The following is a 21,114-nucleotide window of genomic DNA, read 5'->3' as shown; positions in this document are numbered from 1 at the left end:
TCCGGATGGAAGTCTGGTTCTACGGGCTAATTTCCCCACTGCTTGCTGTTGCCTTTCGCTGTCTCTGTTCGTGTTCACTGAATTTCCCTCACGCCTTGAGTCGCTCGCGTGAGCGCTTCGCCTATTTTAAACAGACAAACTGCCTTTTTCCCAGCCTACCGAAAGCGTGACTCCATCAGAATTGCCTCGCCAAGGTCTCTCCCATTTCTTATCGACATTCTGTGAAAGTTTTTTTTTCTTCTCTCTCTCTCTCTCTCAGGAAACTTGCTGTACAAACTCACTGATATCATTCACCTTGCAAAGATCAAAGCAGCTGTAAGACCCCAATGAGGACAGACTCGGCCCGTTAAAAAAAAAAAAAAAAAAGGTAAGTTCTTTTTTTTTTTTTTTACTCCTGATGGTTTTTCATGTGAGCCACCGTTTGCTCAACTGAGATGAGTAAGTTTTCCGTTTTTTTTTTTTTTTTAAAGGGTCTGACACAGGAAATGTGTTTTGATTGATTTTCAGTCAGTGATTTGCTTCCGAGTTGAAAAGCAGAAAACGGTAATGAATTGCGGATGACACAAACTATGCAAAATATTGTAAGCGTCAGTGTTTGTGCAGAATGTAAATGTACTGTATAGAAGTGGGAACATGTTTCTGCTTTAAATGAGCTTTTGCCCTCCGAGACATTCGCGTTTCTGTAACCGTATGGACATGCAGTGTGTGTGAATGCCAACCCTCGTGTTCAAGCCACACAGACGCTGCGGTTTTTGCATCGTGTTACTTTATCCGTGGTGGTTCTGATCGTCTGCGGCTTGAGTTTTCAGCATTTTTTCCCCTCCGGAAGCCTGGTTTGGCTGTTTTGAAAGGTGACTTCACGAACCAGAGTGAGCCCTGTGATCGCCCACCGTGGGTTGTTATGAACTATGGTTTAGAAAAGGGATTGTGGGGATAAGAATAGATTAGTTCCAACATAGAAGGGATGATCAGCGGCACAACGGCGAGGGCTCACTCTCAACTAACGACGGTTGTGCCAAGCATTCCACGAGTCTTAAACACGGTAACATGAAAACTCACAAATCTTCATCTATTATGATCTGACTGTCTTCACTCCAAAACCCCGGTCCATTTTCTTGGCAAGGCAGATTTATTTCCTCTCCGACTGACGCTGCAATAATACATGGAGTTCAGTTTGTTTTTTTAGCCACGTCCAAAAGAAAGAAAGAAAAAAAAAAAAAAAACTGACAAGATTATTCTGTAATTTAACCACGTAGAGGAAAGTTTGGAAGTTTGTGTTTGCTCTGTTGTTGCGGTCTCAGATCCTCAGCCCTGAACCTGGGATCCGTGAAAAACCTATTTGCCCATTCAAACTACTGTATGTCATATTTGCGTGACAAAGAACAATAATATCTGCGATGAACTGCCGACTTGTCCAGGGTGTCACCCTGCCTTCGCCCTAGGACAGCTGGGATAGGCTCCAGCAGACCCCCGGGACCCTGAATAGGAATAAGCGGGTATAGAAGATGAATGAATGAATGAATGAATGAGAACAATAATATGTAATTGGTGCCTTTTTTTTTTTTTTTTTTCATTTTCTATTTATCAGAGTTGCTAACTTGTTTGAGGGTGCAACCTGTATTTATGCCCCGGTGTAGCTGGGGCTGGTGCTTGGGTGTAGGATAAACTGTGGTAGAAGATGGAATATGCATGATTTTGGGATTATTTTAAATGAACATTTTAAAATTATTTTGAAGTTTGGGGTTATTTGGATGTTTTAAAACAGGAGAGAGTGATGAATCCCTGCTTAATGCCCCTTCCCCTTTCCGAAATAACGTCCACGCCCTCCAAACACCCCCACTTTTATGATTCCCGCTCCTTCCTCCCCTTACAAACACAGCTCTGCCTCCATATCTGACTTTTTTTTTTTTAATATCTTTTTTTAATTATCATTGCTGCGGGGATTCGACGAGTTGCCCCTCGTCGGAGGTCCGCGTGGGCCGCCTCGCTCGGGATCATTACGGCTCGAGTCCTCTTGGTGACGCTGTGCTGACATCACTCCGACATCCCCACCGCTCGCTCGGCTTCTCCGCATCACACACACACACACACACACACACACACACACACACACACACACACACACACACGCGCGCGCGCAGTCCGTCCGTCACCCCCCCTGCTGAAACTCCCGCGGCGGAGACACCGCGGCAGCAGCAGCAGCGGCAGCAGCAGCAGCAGCAGCAGCAGCAGCAGTACCGGGGCAACCTGTGCGCAGTGCGGGCGGCCCACACGGGGCAGGACCGCGTCTCCTCCTCCCATTAAAACGCTCTCTCTCTCTCTCTCACACACACACACACACACACACACACACACACACACACACACACACACACACACACGCTGAAAGGAGACAGCTTTACGCGCGATCGGTGGGTCCGCCTCGCTCGGAGAGGGACGGACGAACACACAGAGAGCGAGCGAGCGAGAGAAGAGAGAGAGAGAGAGAGAAAGCGAGAGAGAGAGAGAGAGAGAGACGCTCGTGCGTGCGCGCGAGCCGGAGGAACTTGTCTCTCGTGTGACATTCAGACTCGAAGCAAGTTCGCGTGGGAATACAGCCCGGGCGCCCGCTTTGCCCCAACGCACGCAGCAGCGCTGTTGTGGATTTTCTTTTCACCACCACCACCACCACCACCTCCACCTCCACCTCCTTCCAAGTCCAGCCGGCGTCCTGACGAGGAGAATGGCGAGAGAAAAGCGTCCGGCGGCGGCGGCGGCGGCGGCTTCGTTTGCGCTGACAAACTCCTGGCTGATGGCAGCGGCGCTCCTCCTGACAGCCCGAGGTAAGAGCGGCTTTGATCGCAACCCGGGACCCTGGTCCCTGGTCCGGCTTCCTGGTCGCACGCGCCGGGCACAAGCAGGGGAAAGGCATTCGCGGAAGGGTGCCGCCGCCGCGCGCGCGCGCCCCCCCTCCCTCCCCGACCCCGTGTCGCGTGTTTGGGGAAGAAAAAAAGCCTCCGTGAAAAGTTTACGGTCGACGCACACGCTCAGGAATGTGTTGTTTCGCTGCGCCATGACGCGGCCGAGGTGTGGCTGCTTTTGTGGCGTATCGGTGCTTGTGTCCTAAATCCGCGCTGCCGCGCCGACGGCAGGTGACTGCTGGGGAAACTTAATCCCCCGCTGAGCCCTTTGAGGCAGGTCCAACACGCCGGACCTGTAATCTGTGTTTACCTGCTGGTCGGGCAAGGCGTCAGGCGCACCGGCGGAGGCGCAGCCGCGATCAGGCGCGTTGGCCGGTGTGCGGAGCAACAGGGCGGCCGAGGAGGCGGTGAAGTGCCGCCTCCCTCCGTTTCGTCGACGGCGGGTTGTCGAGAATCCCGCACCCGGTGAGTTAGTGAGTTAGTTGGATGATCCGTTGGAAATCAGTTGCTCAGGGGTGCCATTGCGTCACATATGTGGCAAAGGGGATCCGGTGACGAAGGTCTGAATGGGAATCCGAAGCCAGTCTTCCAGCTGTGGATTATGCAATTAATGACGCAATTAGAAGAATGGGTTTAGTTTATTCGTTGTGCAGTTGTGATGGAGGTTTCTCATGACCGGTTTGTGCATCAGCCTTTTGGAACGTGTTTTTTTTTCTTTTGTTTTGACTGCCTGTGCAAAACACCACACTGTATGTCTGCTTCACGCCCTGTGGTGTGCAAAATTCATTCATTCGTCCGTAGCCTCACAAAAATCCACCCTTCAGTCACCCCCCCCCCCTCCCGCCCCCCTCTCCCGGCCCTGGCTCCCCGTGAAAGTTGTGATGTGTGATGTCACAAAGGGCAACATTACCAGCCAGGCACCGGTTCCGTCTTCTGCGGCCGCAATTATTTTGTCGCCCTCCAACCTCGTGCAACATCAAACCAAAAAAAAAAAAAAAAACAGACTTGAAAATTGCTGGAGTGTGCAACTTTAATGGCGCTTGAAGCCGCAGAAAATGAGAACAATCATGACATGTCCCTTAGTGATGAGGGAGCTCCCTCCGACTGGGAACACCTTCGTCTCACACTGCATCTGATCGGAAAGGGGGCGGGGGGGGATCATTTTTTTAACCTGCGTCAGATCTGTGGCCACCGTTTCCTCTCGGGGGGGAAGAGAGGGCGGGGCCTCGGGGGAAGTGGCGACGGCGGGGAGGGGGCGTGCTCTTGCTGCAGAGATGCGGGAGGAAGAGTCGGTTCGCCTTCAGCATCTGTTGCTGGCTGAACTCGGCTGGACCCCGATTGGGACTCAGCGGGGGGGCAGTGTTAGTGCCCAGCGAGAAGGCTCCTGATTACGGTGCTGAAGACCCCCCCCCCCGTGCTGTGAAACTATGCACCAAGGTTGCTCAGCCGAGACTCGGCCCTGTCGGAAGCTCCGTAAAGCAAGGCGCTCGGTTCTGAGATCCCGCCCAAGCAGGGGAACTTGTTTTGGGGTGGGACAAAGATCAAGGGTGAGGTGAGTGGCGCCGGGTCGGCGGCCAAGTCGTCGTGTTGATGGAAAAGAGCAACTTGACCCCTCTTCTGCCACGTCGTTCCAAGACGGCGATAATTCAAATGTACAAGATTCCAAGATTTTTTTTTTGATTTGTCACGTAATGGCAGTAAAATGTTGGGGTGGCAGAAGCCGATGAGATTGTGCATTGTGAGGTATAAAGAAAATATTCAACAGGTCTAAAGAAGCAAGTGCAGAGGAGGGTGTTGGAAGTGTCGAAACAATGTAACAGAATTAGTTGCAAACAATTGAATGCAAAATATGAAACGGTACCACCACTAAATGTTGAAATAGACTACTGAAGTCACGTCAGGTGATTGCCTCCCCCCCACCCCCCCCGACGCCCACCCACCTGCTCGCCCGCCACCCCGAACAGTCTCGTCTCCGTCGGCTCGATTGCTGAAATGTCAGCGATGATGAGTCCCCTCGACAGCTCGGCGCAGACCAAGAGCTGATTAGCTTATCATGTTGAGAACAGGCGGCCCGATGTTGATGATCGCCCTGAGAGTGGAAGCGGGCCTGATTATCGAGAGCCTCCCATTAATGACTCATCGTCTCTCTCTCTCTCTCTCTCTCTCTCTCTCTCTCTCTCTCTCTCTCTCTCTCTCTCACTCTCACCCCGTTGCCGTCGTCACTGTTTACATATTTGCCGCGGCTCTTTGGACCGGGTCATTGTTGGGATTTGTCAGCCCGTAGGATGCCAGAAGGCTGGAAACTCACATTAGCTTAACTTGAGCTCGTCCCCTGCTGGTAGAGAGTGGTACTTTCTTTAGCACGTCCATATATGCCCAGATTAAGTTCGGATGGAAGGCTGACGGTTGTGAACAATTACCTACTTTTACATGGGACTCTCAAGCGAAGGAGGACCCGTCCGGACCATGAAGAGGATTAAACACCACTCCACCTTCAGCCATACCGTGTCATTGTTCATGCTTGATTAAAAAAAAAAAAAGTCTGTTGGATTAAAGCAGCACTTTGTGCGCACGTCTAATGATGCCGCGCTGCACCGGCGGGAAGTGGCACTAGCAAGGCTAAGCTAATTGGTTCCCAAGGCTCCCGCTAACTAGCGGCGTGCCGCTAGTTCCCTTCATCTTCACTCCATGACTGCAAATTGCAGGCAGGTAGCAGAAAACCCAGAAACCTTTCCTGGACCGGGCCGGCACCGTGTTTAGTATTCCCGTGTTGCATCAGCTCTCATAAAAAATGCATTTTTTTTTCGAGAAAAAAAAGTTTTCCAGCTGCGTGGGGGGGGGGGGGGGAATTTCTTTTTCTTTTTTAAAAGCAGACCGAGCTCTTTAACAAGCCAGTTGAAGGCATCACGGTGGGAAACAACGGTCCTGCGGTGCACTCCTGGCAAGCAGCACAGCCATTGGAATCCATCTTTTGTGGGATGTTTTAGCCGATTAATTAATGGAGCGAACCCTCAGGCTGAAAATGGCCCATTATTGGAAAAAAAAAACAAAACGGCCGTTTAAATGAGGGGGAAAAAATGGCACTAATTTCCTCAGTTTGACACGCTGTGTGTTTCTCTCTCGGCATTGGAACCCATTCAAAGCGAGCTTGATCTACTGAAACTCCTGATTTAAGGGCATTTAAAGCAACAGTGTTGTGTTGTTTTTATATTTCTTTAATGGATGCACTCGCCTGTTACTCGCCTGATGAAGCGAACTTAAAAGGTGCGTCATGGGAGAGTCATGCTTAGTGAGGTTTGCAGCAGTTTGTGGGACTTCGACCTGCATCAGGAACACCTAACCCGGTCCATGTCACGCGCTGCACCTCACTCAAGCACATCTTGTTGCGATTCGGGAAAGTGGGCGAATCCGGCGACCCCCGGACCTTTCAAATCTCACGGACGTGTTGCCGAGGTATCCGCTCTGAAGAAGATGCCCCTTCACAAAAAAACGACAAGCTGATTAACAAAGCCGCGGGCAAAGCCAGATAAAGGGACGTTCCGCACATCTTCTCGTGGTGGTTATTACGACATAATAAAACAATGGTGCTCTTAATTTGAAGCTTGTATTTGTGGGGGCAGGGATGGTGGAGATCCGATGAGTGAGTGTGTGTGTGTGTGTGTGTGTGTGTGTGTGCGTGCGTGTGTGCGATGAGCCATACCGGGGGGGTCCTGACCTGCCGTTTACAGCACATCGGATGATGGCGGCTCCCGGTGAGGCATGGGGTGATAATCATCCTCCCCGAGAGCGAGAGGCACATTAGTGACTCACAACACAAACTGTGCGCGGGGATGCTAGTGGGTGTGTGTGTGTGTGTGTGTGTGTGTGTGGGGGGGGGGGGGTGACCACTCCTACACGCACCCCCCCCCCCCTGTTGCTGTTGTGGCCACTCGTTCGCTCCGAAAACCCTCCTCTTCATCACAACACTGCCCCCTATAGGTTGACATGCGTTCGCAGTTCTTCCCCCCCCCCCGCTGCACAAGGAACTTTTGAAGCTGACACCTTGGCGGAAGCGGCCGATGGTGGACGGGTTCGTCCGGTTGGCCGGACGAACCCGTCTGGATCGGCGGCCGGCTTGTCAGCGATACGCCTTTGACGGATGAAACGCTCCCGCGTCCCCGTTGTTGTGCAGCCGTGTTCATGTCTGTCTTTTTTTTTTTTCTGGAACGAGAGAGCGAGCGGAAGAGAGGCCGGTAATTACGTGGAGGAGGTTGCGGCAAGACGCTCCAACAATCCTTTTTTGATGTGCATCCAGGAAGCGTCTTTTGTGTTTTGTCAATTCAATTCAATTCAATTCAATTCAATTCACTTCACTCCATCCCCTCAGCCAGCCAGCAAACCCAAGCGTGTCCGCACTCGGTCAGGTTACTCTGTCGCTCCTCCCCCGAATGGCCCCACTTCTGAGGGGAGAGAGAAAAAACAAAACCTGAAGCAGATCCCAGATCAATTTTCTAAACACAATCCACATCGAGTTGGCCGACACCTCGGCTGCTTCCTCCGCCGACAACAGGTGTCAGGCGGTGCGAGTGCAGATTAGCTCGCACTCGCTCGGCCTCTTCCTCAGCCACGAGCCTCCGACCTTCTGGGCCGAGTGAGGAAACTACTCGGTTAACCTTTTAATGCTGGACTCGTGTTTATCTTCCCAATTCCTTTATCCCTCCACCGTTCTTACCTCTCCGTCTCCTTCTCCCTGCCGCTTCCATTCACTCTGGCTGGCTGCCGGAGACGGAGAAGCGGGGAGGTGGGCCCCGGGGGCTCTTTGTTGGAAAGGATCGTGGTGAAATTCGAAGGTATCCTCCTGTCCAGTGTGCCAAATACCTGTCAATGTTGTTACTCAATACCATACCATATCTAAATTTCTTCAAAACCCAGGAGGCCTTTGGTGGCTATTTCGTGGCTGCGAGCCACGACAGTCTACATAACAACACATACGCATGCACGCAAGCTCCACTTGGCCAAATAAATTGTGAATAATATTTTTACATTTTTTATATTAGACAGGGGGATCTTAAAGACATTTCAAACACCAGCCTAAGTTTTGCTTTGATACTTTCAGGGGGTTTCAAGGGTTGATCGGGGACCTCCCTGTATTTCGCACACTGCTCCTATCTTTCTTTTTCTCCCTCCCTGCTGCTCACTTGTTCCACTGGCAGGAGGAGGTGGAGGGGGAGGAGGTGGAGGAGGAGGAGGACGAGGAGGACGAGGAGGAGGAGGAGGGGAAACGAGGGCCAGTCGAAAGTGCGAAACTGTTTAAACAAACGCTCGGACTTTGCCCCCGCAGTCCATCCTTAGTGCCGCCTGTCAGACAGCGAGCGGCGCGTGACCCCGTCCTCCCCATCCTGCCTCCCATCTGTTTCCTGCTCAGGCCTCGGGAACCTCGGCAACCTGCTGGTGGAAAGTTGCGACGCTGGGAGTTCATGTTTTTTTTAAATTTTTGCGACTTGACTTTGTGACATTTTTCTGCTCAGCCCCGTGACGGAAATTAATAGCCGTGCTGATATTGTTTGCTCCTCAGCTGCCTCTCGCAGAGCCCCTCTCCCCAAGTGACTACTGGCCTCTCCGTGGGGAGCCCCCCAGCGCTGGAAGCCCTAGGGTGCCCAAAGGAAAAAGTGACCTTTTTTTGATAAGAGTAATAAAAGAGTGCGTTAGCTTGCCCCGAGTCTTCCACACCAGATTCTTTCGGACGTAGCTCCGGGTGAGTCAGCCCTCAAATCTCCCGAGCCGTGGGGTGGAATGGCCGGTTTTCTGCTCCAATTTGTCGGCTTCTCCCGTCCTCGTGGGTCCTGGCAAAACTCCATCGCAGTTTTTTTTTTTGGAAAAATGATTTTTGTGTGTAAAGAAGAACAGTGCACGCAAAAAAAGTTCTTGGGTTTGGAGGGTGAACGGCTGTACGGTTGGTGCATCTCTCTTCTCTGACACTGCTTGGATGTGCCACATGTGTAACATCTCCCCAAGAACAGCCTCGACTTCTTTTGGAGATGCCAGAGCAACGGCAGCGGCAAGACGAGCAGGAAGCGTCTGGAGTGATTCCGCTGACTGTGATCCAAAGACATGCAAAAGAAGAAGAAGAAAAAAAAAAAAACAGAGTAAAATATTGCAAACGCAAAAGCGCAACAGCATCTGTTTGACTTTGAGGGCTGTCGTCTCGGCCCTCAAGGTTCTGAAGGTCGGGCGTCTCGCCAGCCTTGCAGACGACCCTCGAGGGGAAAGCTGTCGGCGTCGGTGAATGAATTGGAATTGGTGGGAATCCAGTCCGCCCCTCCTCGCGCCTCTTCTGGCGTCCTTGGCCGCTCAGACGTCGTCCGTGGAGGTTTACCATGACTGTGTTTCAATCGCCTTGATGGAGCCCCGCGTCCGGCGAGACGTCCTTTCTCTCATTTGCGTAACGAAAGCTAACGCCCCCACCCGCCCGCCTCCCCCCCTCCGCTCCGCCACAACCCCCTCCTCCTCCAACCCCCCCCCCCCCTCCCCCCTCGCACCGCTCACAAGCGACTACTGTTCGGCCGGCGGCGCATTCCCATGCTGGGCACGCCGTCGCGCACGTCAGAGAAGAATACCGCCGTCGTTCAGTAGTCGCGGCCCGTTTGCCAACCGCCTCTCGCCCGCGCCACGTTTCCCTCTCCCAATCAGAGTAAAACGCTTGCCACGTGTAATTAGATCACTTACTGTCTGTTTTACGTCAAGGCGCCAGCGTCGCGCCGGTTTACAACCTGGCTTGAGCTGAATGGGCTCCCCTGTCGCGCGTTGAAAAAGAAAACCAAACAAACAAACAGAGGAGGTGTAACGCGGAGAAGCGCGCGCGAGACAATTGAGTTTGTCAGGTCGCGCGTCTTCCAGCGGGCGGCCGGCCGACTGACGGGACGGACGCGGGACGGCGAAGGGGAATGTTCGAGTCCGTGTCTGCGTTTTTCTTTTGGCCTCAGCTGGTCGACGACGCTAACTGGTGTTAGCGTCTTTAAGCGAGGCGGTAAAACAGGAGGGACTTCCACGCGAGCTGCCCGAGGCGTCCGTCGCAACTCGTTTCACGAGACGCTTTAACGCATCCCAGTTTGTTTGGACGAAGGTATATAAAGATTTTGTAGCCCCGGCAAGACGGTTGTGTGTGTGTGTGTGTGTGTGTGTGTGTGTGTGTGTGTGTGTGTGTGTGTGTGTGTGTGTGTGTGTGTGCGTGTGTGTGCGCGTGTGTGTGTGCGAAGAGCTGAGCGAAACCCGGCTGCCGATTCCTTATCTCCGTTCTATTGGCCCCACAGTGCCGCCTTAACAAGCCCGATGTCCAACCGAAAACGAGGAGCGCGTGGACTGATGGAGCCACGCCATTGGCCAATTCAAGCAGTGGGGGGAATTCAAGTGTCTTTGCCACCTTTTAGATTCTGCTCAGCCGACACACAACCGTGTCCCAGACACTTGAATCACTGCAATCTTTTCCTGCCTCGACACAGTTTTTCCAAAACGACACAATTTAAGGTTCATCATTTCCACAGAATTTCCTCTCCTAGTCTGCCTGATTGGTCAACTGGTGAAGAAATGGCGGTTATCGGTGTTCTCGCTGATTACCACTTCATGACTCGGGTGTCCGAAAGTTGCTGTGAGCTCATTCATAATGCAGAACTGCTGCCTGCAACATACACAATTTAATGGTTTGATTTCATCAGCATCATTTCCGCTCTGCTGCTCCCCCCTTTTTTTTTTTTTTTTCCCCATCACATTTTTTCATCACAGCCCATCTTTGGCTGCAGGACCCAGAGAGCGTCCAACCACATACCCACTTACCGGAGAGCTCCGCCCACTCCACTTGTACGAACCGTTACCAGTGTCATGCACGACCTCATGGCAGGTTCTGGGAAGAAGAAAAAAAAATAAAATAAAAAATGACCCCGCTGTTGCTGAAACGCACTTTGAATTGAAAGCACAGACGAGAAAAACGCCTTCCCCGATGCAACACCCGGCTCTTTGTTCTCCCACTTCACCGAGGCTTCGCTCAGCTGAACAGCCAGTCGTGGTGATTTCTGCTACCGCCGGCCGGCAGAATGTTCAATCAGCTGCGGCTGACAAGACCTGATTAGTGTCGATGGTGTGAACAAGGCACCAAGAAAGAGGAAGACTGCACACGCTGTGGGAGGTTGGATATGTTTTAGCTGCGGGGGGGGGGGGCAGGAGGAGGAACACTGGTACAGTCACGACTGTAACTAGTAATGACTGCAACTGTGTTGTCTTCCTCCCTGACTCATTAAGTAGTTTCTACATTTCATTGACTTGAAGAGGGGAGCGTGGCGCCTCTGCTGGTGGCATCAGGTGACCGGGAGGGTGAGACGTCCCTGTGCAGCCACACAGGCAAAGAATGGCCGTCTGTCGGACCGACGTCACATGTTGAGATTCAACAAGAGAAAATATAGCTTCTTACAAGTATAATATATATTCATCAGTTTACTCCCGTGTACATCTCTAACTACATTTTTCAGTCACACATCAAACATGGTTCAAAAGTAACAACAACAATCCATAACCAACAACAACGATAACAACAATAACGATAAAAATAACGATGAGAAGTATAATCATAATAATAATAGTAATGACAATGTTAATAACGTGCGATACTACTATTTCTACTATTTATGTCTCTCTCGATATATATATGTATATATATATATATATATGTATATTATCGATATATGTATATATATATATGTATATATATATATATATATATATATATATATATATATATATATATATATATATATATATACATATTTCCTTCTCACCCTATTGTCCTTCTGATAATAGTAATCGTTTGTACCACGGGATAGGACAAGTAAGTACAATAGATACATAGAGATACACAGTCAAATAGAATCATGACTCCAACAGTCATGAATACAGTCATAGAATGGGACGACGATGAGGACGAGGATGACGAGGATGACGAGCTCAGTGATGGGACACGGGAAATCCTGACTGGAGCCTCTTTTCCGTGCCTGGCTGATGTCTCCTATACATTCCCGCCACTATTGGGCCACAGTGCAACTCGCCAGTCATCGTGTTGACGTGTGCTGGTGCCGCCGTGCGAACTGTCCCCGCAAAACAAGGTGTTGTTCCCCACGAGAGAGAGAGACGGGAAACTGTAATCCGAGTCGTTGCGGTGTTGTGCTTTTTTTACAGGTGGATGAAAGACACGGTGGCGACTGAGACAGAGTCTCAATGTTCCTCATGCTGGCATTCTATATATGCGCAAATATATATTTTGGTGACGCGCTCTCCTGCCACTCGTCAAAACCGGTTGATTTCCGTCCCCTGCTGTGCTTCCAGGTGAGCTCGCCTGTGCGCTAACACAGACGTCCCGCCCGCTCGCCCGCCCCCCTCCTCCCGCTAAACCTGATTAATCGCCCTCCTCTCCAGCCCTAATTCAGCCGCTGATTGAGAGTTCCAGCGTGACAGCTGCGGCGCAGCGCTTTGTCTTCCTTCCCGCCTCCGAGGAGGCGGTGGAGGCGGAGGAGGAGGAGGAGGAGGAGGGGGAGGAGGGGAAAAAAGAAAAAAAAAAAGAAGCCCCCCCCTCCCTTAACTCCTGACCTTCCCGTCTCTAATCTAAAGCTGCAGGTCAGCCCTCCGTTCTCCAAAACTCGCGCAGTAGATTTTCCTCCAGTGAATCTGAAATTGAGTTTTCTTTGAACCCTCCCCCCACCTCCCCCCCCCTCCTCCCCCCACACAAAAGGCGGATGTTCTCCTGACACGGAGCCGCTCGGCGTGCCAGACGGATTCAGGCGGCCCGCTCCTTCTTAGCAGCCGTCAATGGCCGTCTTTCATTTGCATGATAGACTTGCGGGAGCCATTCAAAGGCAGGGATATTCAATTTTCCTCTTTAATAGTACATCATTGTCAGGACGACCACTCCAGATATTGCCTGGTGCCTCTTTCACGTGGCCGCGTGGGCTTTCTCCTCGCCGCTCCTTTCATTATCTCTGCGTCGGGATGCGCAGACTTCCCTGTCAGTCAGCCGGGAAGGTTTCCCTTCGGAGAGGAACCCGCTGCACGTTCTCCTCCGTTAGAACAACAACAGCCAGAGAAGAAGAAGAAAAAAAATAAAAAATGAAAGTGCAAAACGGATTAGCGCGGCTCCTTATAAATAGCCGCCGCCGCCGCTGCCGAACATCTGTCATTCCCTCAGCTGGCGCCGTGTCACCGCCGGCGATGGCGACGGTGAAGGTCCCCCCCCCCCCCCCCCCCGCCCGGAGGGTGAACGTGACCGTCCGGCGTCTTTGCCAGAACCAACATCTTGTTGATTGCATTCACTGAACAAACGATCCGGAGCGTTGAAGCGAGGCTCGATGGGAATTTTTTATTTTATTTCAATTTCGCTCTTTGTGTGTGTGTGTGCGCGTGTGTCCGAGCCTGCCTGCTTGTGTGTGTGTGTGTGTGTGTGTGTGTGTGTGTGTGTGTGTGTGTGTGTGTGTGTGTGTGTGTGTGTGTGTGTGTGTGTGTTGGTCTTTATGACATTGTGGGACCCAGACATGGACAGCACAAATACAGTTTGGGGTCCAAGTTTTTTGTGGGTCCCAAAAGCCTTTTCCCAATAATTATGCTTGAATCAGTGAAAGGAGGGTCTGTGATTGAGACTAGGGTAGAGGTGTGCATGAGTGTGCGTGCGTGTGTGTGTGTGTGTGTGTGTGTGTGTGCGTGCGAGAGAGAGAGTGTGCATGTGTCTAGTTGTTGCACAAAGGGGACTTTCAGTACTGCAAGGTCTGTGAGGTCCTCAAAAGTACTGAAAACACATCTCTGGAACATAATTGTGTGTGTGTGTGTGTGTGTGTGTGTGTGTGTGTGTGTGCGTGTGTGTGTGTGTGTTCTGCCTGTCACAATAACTCACATGCTCACCCGTCACACGGTCAAGCAGCGCTCTGTCTCTGCAGCTAGCAGAGGGGGCTTGTCATCACATACACAGACAGACAGACAGACAGACACACACACACACACACACACACCCTCGACTGTCTCTTCCTTTCATAACTAATCCCTCCGCTCCCCTCTGATTGGCCAGAGCCGAGTGCCCCTCCGGATTAAACGGCTCACGTGTCGAGGCCCCAGAAATCATTGCTAATATAATGCGGCTCAAAAAAAAAAAAGAAGAAATGTTTGTTGCCAAGTTTGACCCCAGCCGACCCAGGAAGTCTTTCCTTTGAGTCGCCAGTGTTCAGAAATGACAGGGAGCCGCCGAGCCGTCGTCCGGCTCGCTGTTCAAGTTAATCAAGTGAAACCGAGGCCGCGTCCGCGTCTGTCTGGTACAGTTTGGCGTCGCGGTTTCCGGAACCAGTCGGATGATGCTTCACCTTTGGCTCCTTCGGACAGCAGAGTGCAGCTTTGATGCAGGACGAAAGAAGCGAGTGAGGAGCGGAGGCCTCTGCCCGGGGTCCATCCCGACTGCTGTCTGGGGCCAGAGCCAATCACAAACCAGGGAACAACAGCCTTGGGAAGTTCTGCCTGGCAACAGGCTCCAAAAGACAACATTGATGGATTCTCCATTGGAACAGAGTTGAATAGAATGTCTCCAGTGTTCTTATACAAGTACAGCACATTTGGATGCAGTCCTTAGGGTGCAAGGTTAAAAAAAAAAAAAAAAAAAAAAGAGAAGAAAAAAAAGGGTTGTACGCTAATCTATAAAATCTATAAAAAGGACACAAAGAGGAAGTCGACGAATTTACATTTAGCAGGTGTTGCACAACTTATGCCGCAGGTTAGGAAAAGTCAGTTCAAGTGATGACAGTGTTGGCTGTCGTCGTGTCTCTGGCGTGGAAACTGTTGTCGAGTGTGTTTGTGCGTGTTTTCAGAGCGCCGCCGCGATGCTCTTTGATGCACCACAATAACACACTGGAGGTTTTATTACGGTCGTCATCGGAAAGAAGCTCCTCTAAATGAATTCAGAGTGAGATCTCCATCCATCCATCCATCCATCCATCCATCCATCCATCCATCCATCCATCCATCCATCCTTCCTTCCTTCCTTCCTTCCTTCCTTCCTGTTGGTGTCTTGCACTGTTGTAACACCCCCCCCAGGCCCTCTGTCTCTCGCTCTTACACACATACACACACACACACACACACACACACACACACACACACACATCCCCACACACACACACACACACGCACCTGTTGTGTTTTGCATGCCACTTGCAGAGGTGGTGAAACGCCAACCCGAGCAGCTTCTCCTCCCAAACAAGCTGGAAGCCAGTTTGAACTCAGCGTCTTGGGAGAGAACAAACACGCAGGAGTGCTGAAGGTCGTGCATCAGCGAGGGCCACATTTGTTTTTTGGTTAAAAGAGAAAAGAAAATAAGAAACAACCAAACATCAGCGGTTGGTGTTGTGCGACGGGGAGAAGCGGCGGCATCGCCGTGCGGCGTTTGTTCCGAGCTGCAACAACCAACAACAACAACAACAACAACAACAACGAGTCTCTTTATTTGCTGCTCTGACTTGTTTGTGGTTTCACGGTCGATTGGATTCTTTGTTTTGTTTTTTTTGTTTTTTGTTTTACCCGGCGACTCGGCAGCAGGTTTTAATACCGCGTGATATTGGAGCGATGAAAAGCGTGACTCAAACCCCCACCCAAAAAAAAACAAAAAACAAAAACAATCCCAAAAGTTTCACTTGCAGTGAGTTGTGTGTCTGAGTGGTGTTTGTGTTCAAACACACGTCGTCGGTTTGCTCAAACCGAGGGCGCTGAAAGAATCGCGGGCCGCTGATGAGAGACGCCGCCGTGTTTGCCTTCGCACCGGTGGGAGAGGAAACCCTGACACCCGCTGACCTGGGCCAGGTGTCGTCGGCCTGTGTGACATCACAAAGGGCTGATCTTCGGAAGTGTGCGTTTTTAGAGGGCGCTCCGAGGCAGGGAAGTGAGGGCTGGGTTTTTCATGAGCTACGTTGTCTCATCACCCGACTATTTTAATCACTCTTGGCATTAATTATCATGTCACCATACTGCTCCTTTCTCACGCCTCAGCTGTCAGCGAGCGGGGGTATAAATAAAGCTTTCCCTCCTTTTCGCTTTTCACTTAGTTTGAGCTTGCTGCGAAAAAGCAGCAACAACAAAACGGCAAAACAAAAGGAGGGGGAAAAGCCCAGACTCCATTACCTTGGGAGTCAGGATGAAGAACGAGAGACGGACAAATACACCTCCTGCGCCGCCGACCTTCCTGCCCCCCCCCCCCCCCCTCCCCATTGCAGCTCATTTCCAGGCCTCTCTTTTCTTCTTCTTTTCCCGGAGAGTCGGGGTGTGTGTGTGTTTTTTCCTCTTATCCCTGGGGGGGGTCCAGCCTCTGAAAAATCCTTTTCCTGCCACCAGGGCGTCGTGACGGGCGGCCTCTCCTGGACGCCGGTAGAGAGAAAATGGGGGAGGGGCTGCTAACGAGAGCCTCGGCACCTCTGCTTTCCCAGAATGCCGTTCTCTCTCTCTCTCTCTCTCTCCCCCCCCCCCTACTAGATATCCAGCACTGCTTATGTACAAAGTGTCTGGAGGTTAAATGGGTTTGGAACTGAAGCAGTTTTCTTTCTTTCTTCTTCCTCCTTCTTCTTCTTCTTCTTCCCCCCTTCTTCTTCTTCTTCTTCCTCCCCCTTCTTCTTCTTCTTCCCCCCCTCTTCTTCTTCCTCCCCCTGCACCCTCGCCTGTAAAATATACAATAAAATCTTCTTCTTCTTCTGAAATGGGTTTGGAACTGAAAAAACTGAAGCCGTTTTCTTTCTCTCTTCATCTTCTTCTTCTTCTTCTTCTTCATCATCTCCTTATTAAATGGGTTTGAAACTGAAGCAGTTTTCTTTCTCTCTTCTTCTTCTGTGGTGCCGGCGTGAAGGGGGAGCGTGTTAATGAGCTGCTGCGGAACATCACTCGCTCGCTCTCGGTCCCCGGCAGCTCCGAGGCTCCTGCTTTGGGGACGAGTCGCGGCTCTCCTCAAATAAACCCGCGGGCCAAAAATAACCGGCCAGCGCCCCCTGTGGGCAAACGAGGCGCTGCGCTCCGTCTGCTTCCAATGTTTCCTTTTTGTCCGAACGCCGTCTTCCACATTTGTCATTTCTGTGTTTGTAAACCAGCATCCAGATGGGTTGAAGTGATTTTAATTTTTTTTGGGGGGGGGGGCTGGCAGCTGAACGCTGGCTTCCCATCGGCCCTTCTGAGCCGGTGTGCCTCCCGCTCATCGCGCTATTAAAGTCCTCGTGCATTTGCTGAATATTGGCCCCGAACTGGAAGTTCAGTCAATTTCCTCTTCTTCTTTTGGACTCGTCTCATGCAGTCTGAGATTGTACAGAAACTGTTTCCTCCCTCATGATTTTTAGGGGAACACATTTGGCTTCTGAGCGCATTTTCTTTAATTATTATTATTTTTTTAAATGCAAAAAAAAAAAAAAAAAACAGGAATAAAAACAGAAAAACATTTGCTCTGTTAATTTTCACAGCATCTGCGTTTGCTTGTCGTCTCTACACTGGCTTTGATTTTCTTAACGAGCAAACTGGTGAATCCACCACTAAGCTCCTGGGAGAGAGTCTGTGTGTGTGTGTGTCTGTGTGTGTGTGTGTGTGTGTGTGTGTGTGTGTGTGTGTGTGTGTGTCAGTCAGTGTGTGTGTGTGTGTGTGTGCCTGCGTGCGTGCGGTCCCAGAGGTTAATTCTCTCCTTTTTGAACTCGGCCAACGTGAGCGGGAGAGCGCGGCTGTGTCGGAGACCTTGACTTTGCAGCGATGCCTCTTGAAACGGAGCCAGACCACAAACGACTTCCTGCTCGGCCCTCAGCGCGTCGTCGCTCGAACCCACAAGGCACCCTGGGAAATGCGGTTGATGCGGGATGGTGTTTTGCGGCGGGCGTTCCGCTCCTGCCCCAGCGCTGATGGGCACGGCCGCTGCGGTCGCGAGCGCGCTGCAAAACTGCACCGGCGAGAAAGTGTGATTTATTAACATTTGAGGTCGACTGGAGACTTTGACAGCGAGCGCTGAGCTTGAGTGTTTTTTCTTCTTCCCCGCCAAATCCGGACGAGACAAATATTGGCGCGGCTCTCTGAAATAAAGTGGGGAAGACAAAAAAAAAAAAAAAAAAAATTAAATTGCATTTCATCGCAGGTCCTCTTCCCCGGCGATGATCTCAGCTTATCATCAGCCACCATTCCGGCTCTCGCAGCTGCTCGCTAGCGCGCTAGCGCGGCGGTGGCGCTGATTCTTATGTAATTGCTTGTTAGAGCTAAATATGCTAGCGGCACGGCGGGTTAAATGGCAATTAGCCCGCCGTGTGCGACGCTGCTGGGCCAACCTGAAGTGGCTCTTGTGGGGGGGGAGGTGGGGGGTGGGGGGTGGACTTGACACGCCGGCCCAGCCTGAACTGTCAGTATGACCACCACCCCCCGCGCCCCCCCCCCCCCCCCCCAGAAACCCCGCCGCCCCCCACCCCCCTCCCCGCCCTCGCCGGGATGCTGAGCTCGGCGCTCGGTGACAAATCCCCCCGGCTCGTCGGCCGCGCTGACCCCTTCTCCGCGTGGAGTGGTGGCGGGGGGTGGGGGGGAGGGGGTGTAAGCACGTACGTTAAAGGGAGGAGGGATTTAACCGCCCCACTGCCCCGCTCCCTCCCCTCTTCCCCCATCCTCTCCGCCCAGCCTGTTTTGGTGAGCGGCGCCGGCAGTGCCCTCAGGGTGGCTGATGGAAATCGGTCATACAATTCCACCCCCCCCACCACACACACACACACACACACACACACACACACACACTGTCTGTCTGTCAGTCTGATGGAACCTCTCAAGTGCCCCTTCCCTTTTCTCCCGGCTGCAGCTTCCTCTTTGCAGGGAAAGGGATAAAAGCTGGATTTTTTTTTGGGCTCAATCACTCAGGCCGGTCCCCCCCCCCTTATCCCTCCCTGCTCGTCTCTCTTCTTTTCTTCTTCGTTTACCCTCTCATAGGGCAGCGAGCTCTCTGCCATTGTTCCTGAGGTTTTGTGCATTTGCATACTTTGCAGGTGTGACGATCCTGCCGCAGCCACAGCAGCAGCAGCAGCAGCAGCAGCAGCAGCAGCAGTAGTGTGACGGGTCAAGGCTGGAACATCGGCTCTTTGGGTGTGGTGCAAAGGCGGGGTCACACCTCGGACCAAACACCAATTCGCTTACGGTCGCTTTGCACATTCATCTCAGCTCACCTCTCATTCTCCTCTTCTCCCCCTCTCTCTCTGAAAATTATTGTACTGCCAGGATACACTTTCATTCAACGTTTACGGAAAATGCATTCAACTTTTGCCAAATCCTAAATCGGGCAAAGTTTTACACACTGGACCTTCAAGCCGCCCGTGCAGCTGTCCTGTTGCCGGGCAGAATTAAATCAAGCGCTCGCTCCATTTTGCCTGTTTGCCAAGTGGTGATAATTGGCCGCACGAGCGCCATCCCACCTCTTCGGCGCCCTTTGGCTGACGCGCACACCGCCACCACCGCGTGTTGCTAGCTAAACGGAATTAGGCGCTACATGTGCGGGCGTTTGTTTTTCTTTTCTTTTATTTCTTTCCGAATTTGACCTCTGGGAGAGAGTCAAGACGTGCTCGGCCAATCAGGCTTCGAGTCGCCATCTGCTTCATGCAACACTTGAGGGTGAGGACGCCGCTGATCAGCCCGGCGTGAGCGAAGAGCGAAATAGAAGCCTCATTCAGAGTCGCGCCCGCTGCGTTTTCGAGAGGCGACCGGGACAAAGAAGGACAAATCAGACTTTATGTTTGCGAGTCAAAAATGAGTTAAAAAGCCTCTTCTCATGATTATATAATACATGCTTGATCTGAATTAGTGCTCACAGAATTGATTTATGTACTGCGTTTGCTTTTAATGCTGCTTTCTCACTGTTTCTGGAGCCCGTTCGGACCACAGGGTTCTGCTACAGTGTTTTTTTGTGTGTGTGTGTGTGTGTGTCTTCTTGACCTGCTGCTTTACGAACAAGCGGCGCCGCCCTCACAGCCCAGATCCGTCATTCGTTGAACATTATGCTAATAAAATGTCATCGTGCTAACCTTAATTGAAACGGTAAAACTGTCACAGGCCGCCGCTATTACTGTGTCATTATGCCTCTTTTTTTTTATTATTATTATTTTTTTTTTATTAAAGTTGGTACGAAAGCCCTCGAGGAACTCAGATCGCAGCCATTAATGCTCGGCTTATTTTATTTCTTTATTTTTTTTGGTTCCGTATCGCTGACAGCAGCATGGATTGGACCGGCAGCAGTTTGTCACAAAAAAAAAATAAAAAATGGGTATGAAAGTCCAAGTGGCTAGCTGCGTTTTGTGAAGATGTTAGTTTGGACGTTTTGAGAGCATAAAGTGAGCTGAAAAAAAAAAAAGAAAGAAGAAGAAGAAGAAGAAGAAGAAGAAGAAGAAGAAGCTAAAACAAAAGTGTTCCCCATCTGTTCACGAAAAAAAAAAAAAAACACAGAAAATAAAGCATGATATGGCCTCTTTCAGCACGGAGCGGACGGACAACAGCTGGTTGCTAATCCTGTAAACGGCAGTGCGTTATTAAGCAGCTCGCAACCAGCAGTGAGATTAAAGGCAGGGGTGCCACGAGTCAGTTTTGGTTAATGAGAATCGTGATTAATCAAGCCTGCCTCCAAAACGCACACTGGGACAGATGTTAAACACGCGGGCACACGTGTGTAATCGTGCCCCCGATGCAAAACACACACGGCTCATCAGCTTTTTTATTTATATATTTATTTATTTTGGTCAGATGTGGAGATATTAAAGCGATATGCCTGCTTGCTCGCTTGCCGACGTGCAGAAAGCATCCCGGCGTGAAAGTGGGTCAGTCCTGAACGGGTTTCCCGCTCCGGGATTTGGAATTTTTTTTTCTTGAACGGCTTTCCGCACTTCCTCGTGTCGACATTCGCACACGCCAGCAGACGCAGAGTTTGTCACTTTAAGCTCCCAGGTGAAGGGTTGCGAGTGAGTTTGGGGATGAATGTCAGGATCAAGGGGGGCCCTCGCGTCGTGTTTCCCTTGCATATCTCAGCCTCTCCGTCTTGCCAACGTCGCGTTAAAAGTCTTTTTGGAGTCAGCCGCTCTCCGTTTTGTTGTTGACGGTTGTCGCGACTGCGGTGAGCTGCCAGTGAGAGCTCAGGGAGTGACTGCTAGCCTCAACCGCTGCTAAAGAGTGCTGCTGTGGTGATACTATTGCT

The 21,114-nt window shown here is 51.2% G+C and overlaps 1 protein-coding gene across 3 annotated transcripts in view; it reads left to right on the top strand.

Moving 5' to 3' along the window:
• The first annotated feature begins 2,400 nt into the window (after positions 1-2,400).
• The window catches only part of pvrl2l (PVR cell adhesion molecule related 2 like), a 291,813-nt gene continuing 273,099 nt past the window's right edge, over positions 2,401-21,114 (top strand). For all 3 annotated transcript variants that reach the window (XM_076012058.1, XM_076012057.1, XM_076012055.1), the window contains exon 1: positions 2,401-2,822. In XM_076012058.1, coding sequence (XP_075868173.1) covers positions 2,723-2,822 — 100 coding nt within the window. In that variant the 5' untranslated portion in view covers positions 2,401-2,722. The remainder of the gene's footprint in view (positions 2,823-21,114) is intronic.

The sequence above is a fragment of the Nelusetta ayraudi genome, unplaced genomic scaffold (genome assembly GCF_046127955.1).
Source record: "Nelusetta ayraudi isolate G7.1 ecotype Tasmania unplaced genomic scaffold, CSIRO-AGI_Nayr_v1 ptg000135l, whole genome shotgun sequence".
In the NCBI taxonomy this organism is placed as follows: Eukaryota; Metazoa; Chordata; class Actinopteri; order Tetraodontiformes; family Monacanthidae; genus Nelusetta; species Nelusetta ayraudi.
Note: the sequence above shows the minus strand (reverse complement) of the source record. Positions and strands in the feature narration are given on the sequence as shown.